The sequence below is a fragment of the Vidua macroura genome, chromosome 16, assembly GCF_024509145.1.
Source record: "Vidua macroura isolate BioBank_ID:100142 chromosome 16, ASM2450914v1, whole genome shotgun sequence".
In the NCBI taxonomy this organism is placed as follows: domain Eukaryota; kingdom Metazoa; phylum Chordata; class Aves; order Passeriformes; family Viduidae; genus Vidua; species Vidua macroura.
Genome location: NC_071586.1, coordinates 9,211,264 through 9,219,938, shown reverse-complemented (window position 1 = coordinate 9,219,938; position 8,675 = coordinate 9,211,264). Strand labels below are relative to the sequence as shown.

The 8,675-nt window shown below is 42.4% G+C and overlaps 1 protein-coding gene across 1 annotated transcript; it reads left to right on the top strand.

Moving 5' to 3' along the window:
* Nucleotides 1–87: 87 nt before the first annotated feature.
* THUMPD1 (THUMP domain containing 1) lies at nt 88–3,587 on the top strand. Its single transcript, XM_053991701.1, has 4 exons — nt 88–334; nt 572–752; nt 1,081–1,329; nt 1,883–3,587. The coding sequence occupies exons 1-4, from the start codon at nt 119–121 to the stop codon at nt 2,209–2,211; spliced, it is 975 nt and encodes a 324-aa protein (XP_053847676.1). The 5' UTR covers nt 88–118; the 3' UTR covers nt 2,212–3,587.
* The last annotated feature ends 5,088 nt before the right edge of the window (nt 3,588–8,675 follow it).

Below are 8,675 nucleotides of genomic sequence, written 5' to 3'. Positions count from 1 at the left end.
GGTTGGGTCCCGGTGCCCGCGGCCGCCGCTCCAGGCGCGGCGCTGTGCCGGCCGGCCGGGCGGGCGCGGGGCGGGCGTGGCGCTGACGCCATCGCGGCGGTGCTGGCGGAGCTGCCCGATGGCCGCGGCCGAGCCGGCGGCGCGGAAGCGCCGGCCCAAGGGGCACTTCGCGGCGGGGGCCGGCCGGGCCAAGCGGCCCCGCGGCGCCGGGCGGCAGCTGGAGGCCGGCATGCGCGGCATCCTCATCACCTGCAACATGAACGAGCGCAAGTGCGTGGGGGAGGCCTACAGCCTGCTCGGCGAGTACGGAGACCTGCTCTACGGGCCCGAGCAGGTGCGTGCGGCCGGGCCGGCGGCGCTCGGGGCGGGCTGGCGGGGCGGGGGAGCGGCACCCCGAGGCCTCGGCTCCCGCCGCGTGTGTGGAACGAGCCGCGTGTGTGCACCGCGCCCCCGAATGTCCCAGGTTCTGCGGGCGAGCCCCTTCGCAGCCCTGCTGCCCCCCGTGTCGCGGGCCCAGCGCGGGCTGTGAGCTGGGCACTGCTGCTCACCAACAAATGGTGCGTGTGTGAAGTTTTCAGATCACGAGGAGAGGCTGTCTGGAAGCGACAGGGAGGAGGATGAGGATGATGTCGAGGCAGCTGTGAAGAAGGAGGTTGGCCAGATCCGTGCCTCGACGGAGCAGAAGCTGCGGCGGTTCCAGTCGGTGGAGAGTGGTGCCAACAACGTGGTCTTCATCAGAACCCAGGGCATAGGTGGGACTTCAGCTGATACTGAATAATGCAAAGTGCTCTCAGTAAAATGCCACAGAGTGGCTTCCAAGTGACACATGTATATCAAATGAATACCCTTCCCTTTGGCCGTGCCACTGAATTTTTTTGTTAGTGAGGAAGCTAAAGGTAGAGGAAACTGCTTTGATGAAACACTTTGATTCTCTAGTTTTGGTATCGTAAAACAGTGCTTTACATAAAAAGATATGAGGCTGACAGCAGTTCAGCCAAGTTCCCAGCTTATTATTTAGAAGGGGAAGAGAAGAGATAATGCCTTCAATTTGTTGCTCATACCCAACTGTTTTTCTTGTAGAACCTGAGAACCTGGTGCACCATATACTAAAGGATATGCACACCACTAAAAAGAAGAAAACAAGAGTCATTCTGCGCATGCTGCCCATTTCTGGAACTTGCAAAGCTTTTATGGAAGATATGAAAAAATACACAGAAACGTTTTTTGAGCCTTGGTTTAAAGCCCCTAACAAGGGTACTTTTCAGATTGTTTACAAAGCTCGTAATAACAGCCATATGAGTAGGGAAGAAGTAATTAAGGAACTGGCAGGTATGTATGGATGTCCCATAAAACAGAACAAGTTTGCATGCACAACATGGGTCAGACTATTAAAAAAGGTCATAATGCACATACACATTTTTTGCTTAAAACCTCTATGTTGAATCCTAAAAGCTTCTCTAAGACTTAAAAAAAGCTTGACATCAGTATTCCTTGTTGGTGTTGATGTCTTAAGAGACTGTAAGCAGAAGAGAGAACAATGTTGAATATAATTTGCAGTATCAGTTATATGTGCTTTGAAGTGACTGCTATTAGGCTTTGGATGCTGTGTTGAAATAATAATGTTACTATTTCTGTTCAATATTTGACTCATATAAAAGCTCCACCTTACTCAAATATTTTATTGAATGGATAAAAATTAAGAGAGAAGAGGCGAGATCCCTCTCAGTTATAGCCAATTATTTTTGTAATTGCTTAAAATAGAGGAACAAAGCAGGACTGAAGTAACTGAAAAATTATCTCACTGCAATTACTGAGAAACAAGACATGCTTATGCTCTTAAAGAGTTTTCCCAGCATCTTTTAAATTGCATCTTCTTTTACAGGAATTGTGGGCAGCCTCAATCCAGAAAACAAGGTTGATCTTAATAATCCACAATACACAATTGTGGTGGAAATAATAAAAACCGTCTGTTGCTTAAGTGTGGTGAGGGACTATGTTCTGTTCAGAAAATACAATCTACAGGAGGTGGTGAAGAGCAACAAAGAAGATGCACAACAAAACCCATCAAGTGTGACAGAAGAACAGAATTCAGAGGTAGTTAAAGCAGAAGCTAAGGAGCAGGAGAAGAGCTCTAAAGAAGTAAAAGAAGAGGGCAAGAATCAAAGTGAAATAGAATCTGAGCCCAAGGGGAATGATGCTCTGACAGTGTAGAAAATGGGATATAAGGGAAAGGTAAATGTAATCCAAACATATAAGAAAAGTTGCCCTAGAGTTCTGAAATGGTGTTGGAATGAAGAGAGGCGTTTTGTTTTGAAGTCCTGGTTTTAAAATCCACATGTGTAAGAATTTCAATGCTCGTTGCAGGTGGAACTGACATTTCAGCAGATGTGAGGGTGCTCAAGGGTGCATCACCTTTCTGGTGAAACTTGCTGTCTTCCTGCAGCTTTGTTCTGCATTTCCTGTACCTGGCACACAAAGCAGGGGTCTGTGCATGTATATGTAGATGTGGCCACCCTGACATGTGTGGACTCTCCTTTGTTATATCTGGAGGCTACAGAAGCCAAAAGGCAACACAGAAGGAGCTCTGAGCTATTATTGTCAGAGAGAGATCTGGAAAAGAGTTGGTTGCAGAGGCTTTTGGGAAGGAAGTGAGCTGACAGCTGCAGAACTTGGTAACATTTTTCTGTGTGAACAACAGCATGAGGTAGAACTGGTAATTTGCTGGAGGGATTTATACATATATTTATATATACACACAGATATGCTGTCTTGACTTGAATGGAAAGAACTGTTATATATATAAATACTTGAATATTATGAGATGATTTAGAGTAAAAGATTGGAGTGTTTTAGAACAATAGAAGCATAGTGCAGGCATTGCAGATGGTATTATCAAAAACTACATGTGTGTTTACATTAGCTGTGTATGCAGCACTTACTGGTTTATAGTAAATGCTGTAATCACTGAATGGAATCCTTTTGAGTAATTCCCTGCAGATAGCCTTTTGCTGCTCTTTCCAAAGACTCAGTCCTTGGGGGATTTTATAAACTGTTGCTGGTTTTATTTTTTAAGTCTCAAAAGTTTGAATTTAAATACTGATTGGAAGCTTCTTATGAAAGAAGCTCTCCATTATACCATACTACCTAAGGGGAATTAAATTTTCTTTTTTGGTACAGTTTTAGCTTTTGGTATTAATTTTGTTTCAGATTGAAAGTAATGCTAGTGAGCCTTTCTGTTGTCTTATTGTTGCAGTGGACTGTCCCTGTGACTCCTAAAAACCAACCAAAACCAGTGCAGCTATAACTTGCTTTCCAACAAGGTTTTGAGTATGCCTCCTGTAGAACTTTCTAGCTTTCATATTTCATTTCTAGCATAAAAGCCTGTGTGTTGCTAATGGGAGAAGATTCTCTTGAAGAACACAATATGTCACTTGTCTTGGTTTAATGAAAAGGACTTGTTCAAGTCTGTCATAATTTATATTTTCCTCTTCTTTCAAAATGGTTTCAGAAGTTGGAAAATGAAGATGACTTTTATTTCCCTAGTCTTATCTCCATTGCAGCCCATTTATTAAAACTCTGCTTTCTTATGTCCTGTGGTGTTTTCTTTAAATTTTTGAAGATTTTTGTGTGTGGATTAAGACCATCAATGTCTGAGTTACACAAAGGAAAGAACTATCTGAGACCAGACACAAAGGCCAACTGTGAATGTTTATTGGTGGCTGATGTTGGTAGTTAAGATTCATGACAGCCTACTTCTAAGGGCAAAACTCAGGGTAATTACTGGAATTTTTTGTTTTCTTTCCTCCTCTCTCTCATTGACCTGTCTGCCTACAGGGTTTACAGTTTACTTCTGATTGTTCACAGTTTGCACTTACTGAACATTCATTGTTTAGACATTAATTCCCTGGCTTTTCTGCTGTGCCATCACTTTTGGACTCAGTGGTTCCCCCATGGTCAGATGGTGTTTCAATGTTTCAAATTCAAACCTTCATGGACAAGCTGTAAGACATTACATGAAAAGCCAAATAATTGCTGTCACTGTCAGTGCTGAGGAAAATGTTACAGTGCCCAGACATCAGCTGAAGAGGTGATACATTGATGGTGGAATGTGGCATACTTAATTTGTCCTAATGTTGACTTGAAACTCAAGGATCATCCTTTCGTATGATACCCTGTCCCTGAGATTCACTATTTCCCTTGTGCTAAATTAAAACTCAGATTGGCTTGAGAAACTTGAAGATAATTTCTTCTAAGAACAAGCCAATCTCACAGCCTCGGTGTTTTCCAGTAGTGACTTGCCTTTCTTGAGGGTCACAGCTGTATAATTAAAATATGAATTTACATGTAATTCAGCTCATTTATCATTTCAGTAGTGAAATACAGTAGGGGAGAGCTTTAAGTAACACCAGTAACTCCCACTGATTGGACGCAGCTGGTAATATCCTGTGCCCAAGAGAATCATGCTGCAAAATCCTTCCTGTATTATATTCCTATTCAATGAGCAAACACCCTGTGGTTATGCCATCTTAAAACAGCTAATCCTGTAAACCTAAGAGGCTTAGTTTTGTGGCCTGCCTGGAAAACAACATGAAATATGAGCAACTGTTCATTGTGGGCATGGTGTTCTTACATTTAAGACTGCTCTTGGATCAAACTGTGGCATGGAATATACAAATATACAATATTTGCCCGGACTGCTGTTTGTTGGCTTGGCATGCAAGCACTGCCCACTCCTGCCAGGTTATGTGTGGGCAGTCTGCCTCCCCAGGCCAGCTGTGTCCTGGTGCTGGCTGGTGGCTCCTGCTGCCCAGGAGCTCCCACTGCAGAGCCCCAGAGCCTCCTGGCCAGCTCAGCACTCAGCTGAGGCAGCCGAGGACATGGGCAGCAGGGAAGTCAGGCCAGTGATCCTGCCAGGTAGGCAGGCTGCCAGTGATCTGACTAGAGGACTCCTAAAGGCATTAATTCATTTTACAGTACCCTTTTTAGCCTTTCATAGTGAAAAGCTGTTCATCATTATCATCAAGTTTTAGGAATATGGAATAATTTGTATAGAATATTTGTCTTTTAGAGAGTAAACATGACACAGCTGTCAATAGAAGTCATTCCTTCCCGCTTTTCTGTGTTTTATGGTCTTATATAACAAATCTAGGCATCATAAAGCTACTTATTTTATAATTAGCATTTTGGCTGTTCCTTAATATTGCTTCTGTATATACAAAAAGAGGCTAAATTGCCTCTTCTCCTACCTCCTTAGAGGTCTCTCATTCATTAATGAGGTACAAGTGTACAAGGATATTCAAACATGAGGAAATTTCCACTGGAGATAACTCTAACAGGATTTAGGTAGAAGGCACTTACTTGAACAAATGGCTGAAGTTCAGCCACTCAGCCCTGCTGCTTTCAGACACAATCAGCTTTGTTTTCAGAGACTGGCACTTGGATGCAACCGAGTCCACCAGAGGAGCAACAGCATGGATTATAATAACACACCTGGCCTTCAAAGCCAGCAATTGATAGCAAATGTCAGATGCTGTCAGTTGTGTTGTCCCTGGGGTGATGATAACACCTGAAAGTGCAATAAAATTGGAAATTTATTAGGTATTTTTCCCTTTCAGTCCTGATCACTTCACAGCTTTTCCTGATTTGCTGGCTACCAGCACCATACAATCCAGAAACGAGAAGGTGGTAAAAAAAGTCTCACACATCCTTGAATAGAGATGTGCAGACTTGAAGAACAAAATAGCTCCTTTGCTACAGACACAGTGAAAGCAGGATGCAAAACTTTGAGGCAGAAAACACTGGCAGCTTTGAGTCTGTCCCAGTTAAACTGATTTAATGCAAGCCACAGAAAGTGAAAGAAAAATGATGAAGGTAATTACATCAGTTGTTAGAGACTACCCCAGTCCCCCATTTGACTGTCAAATGTTCAAGCAAGGAAGTCAAATAAGAAATATAATTGTTAAATGAATTGTTAACTTCTGGCATAGAAGGTAATAAACAATCTACAGACCACTAGGAATTACACAATTCACCTGTTTGAATACAAGCCATGCTCAGCTGCCACCACCCTGGGATTCGAGGTAGAATCACTAAAACTTGGTCTCCTCTTTGCAGATTGCCTGGCCCAGAGAGCACATTGACCACTTTTTGGGACATGAAACCCAGCTCTTCAAAGTTCCTTTTAATTTCATCTCCTTTTCCATTTCTGCTCCTAAAGAAATAAAGTCTCAGCTATCCTCTGGTTTCAGTAGTGCAAGCTCAGATCCATTAAGATTAATGTAATGGACACAGCATTTTGTGCATTTGTTTTCTATTTTTGACCTCAGACAATAATGAGCTTGGTAGCTGGAAAGCAAAGGAATACCTATTTCAGAACTTGAGGGTGTGAAGGAGGTGAGATCCACCTGCAAAACCCTCCTGGCACAAGCCTGGGACTCGTGTTTATTAGCCAGTTGATAACAATTAGTTGTCCTGAAAGGTCCTGTGAACAGTTTTACTACACAGCACATTTGCTGTTTTCCCAGGCTCCTGCTACCAGCAGATATGTTTATGGGTTGTGCGTAGTGGGTTTACAGCAGAACAAGGAAAATCCGAGATGAATAACCCTGTGCTTTGTTGTTGTTTTTGTTTTTGTTTTGTTTTGTTTTTCTTGGTTCACTGGTGTTCTTGTGCTCGATACAGCCGTGGTCACAGAGTTCAGCTACTGCTTATATCTTCTAAATCAAGTGCTGTAGCAGCATAGTGTGAAGTGCAAGGGCTACAGAGAGGTAACAAGAAATGTGAGATGTGACCTAGCAGGGATGATCTAAACCTCTGCTGTTCCCATAACCTTGGAACGGCTTGACTGTTATGGAAATATCTCACAGTCTGAACTGACACCTCAGTCCAGGAAATCCTTGATTATATTTAATCCTGAAACCCTATGCAACCCAGTACTGGCTAGACCTGGAAGTCTGATCACCAACAATATTAAAAAACATTCTCACAAAATAATATTTGGCACAGAGCTACATATATTGTGGCTTTCAGTAACATCACTGCAAATGCAAAAATAAGGACTAGTCCATTTTTCCCTCTTCTATCACTATTTTCTCCCATGTGCATTTAAAGTTATAGGGAATATATTGCTTTAGAAATATTTCAAAGCAGCAGGACAGCAATGTGTATCTTCCACCCTTATGCAGAAGGCTGTCCTCTTAAGACTGACAGGAAACAGGATGGAATACACAAAATGGAAAACACAAAAGTCCAGGATGAGCATGTTCTCATGAGGAGCTCAGCAGCAAAGAGCACCACTCTGTGTTTCTCAGTTTCTTCCTCTGAATGTTCCCAGAGATAATCTGTGATAGTTATTGAACAAACCCCAACTTGTCTGTGCAGAGAAGAAACAACACCACTTAGCAGTTCCATTACAAACTGTGCTCCTTTTCTGTGGCAAGCCTGCAAATTTAAATGCTTCAGGCTCTTTTTAGAATTTGGCTGGCAGGTAGCACATCACTCCCAGTGCCCAGCAAAAATATTAAGTTCTGTTTTAGAGAAACAAGGAATATCAGTTGGTTGACTCAGTAATTCCTCAAGTCAGTAGTGCAGGACAAACACACAGCACCGAAACTGAGCACAACCTTGGTTGCAGCTGAAGGGCTTTGTGTGTTTGCTTGAAACCCTGGGCAGTGTGACAGAGCAAAGGCTCCTGCCCACACATCAAACAGAAATGTTTTGATTCACCAGTTTGTTTCTTCCTTTTTTTTCCTGGACAGGTTCAGGTTATCATTGCAAAACTGCAAGAACACGTTGGAAAGTCTGTCTGACCCAATGAGCAGACTGTGCTGCAGCAGAGAGGAAACCTCCTGAGCAAGCCCTTCCCTGCTGGAAGGGACAATCTGTGCCACTACCAGGGCTCAGGGAAAAGTCTAGCCAGGTCTGTTTAAAGCCCAGCACAGACCAATTCCAAAAACCTAGGGACATGTTGCAGGATCATACTTTTAAATTTGCTTTACAATCAATTACTTTCAAAGTTCATAATTAGATTATATTTAAAAATTTATTACTTACATGGAATAAATGTATTACTTTAAAAATATGATCACTTCAAAGTGGATTACTTTTCCAAAAAATACTCACATTTGAAATCTGAATGCCCTTAAAAAGAATCAGATGCTGAAATTGTGAGCAGATTACATTTTTCAACATGCTTTTTTCAATTGCACTTAAAGATCTAATCCAATTTCTTGTTATTCTGTCCAGAAATTGATTACATTTAAAATACAACATTACATTTAATATATCCAACATGTTTTCCTTCTGTTCTGACTGAATGAAGGAGAGAAAAATTAATCTCTCAGAAGAAATCTGTAATACAGGAAAAGGGAAGTTTAAAACCCTGCTACAGCCAGGTTTGAGCACAACCTTATTTTGTTCACTTTTCTTCTGGTAGAATCACATTAAACAAACTACTTGCTCCCATAGAGGATTCAATTTTCTACACTCACTAGAAGCCTGTGAGATTGTGTTTGAAGATAACTTTATTTTGGATTTTAAGGACTGTAAAGGTTGTAAAGGAGCCCATTAACAAATTAGCAGCTGCTGAGCTCTGTGTTGCTCTGCCACAGCTGATGGAAGCTCAGAAAGCAAAGGTGAGTTCTGAATCTTCGATCTAACACTTGAGTGTGATGGCC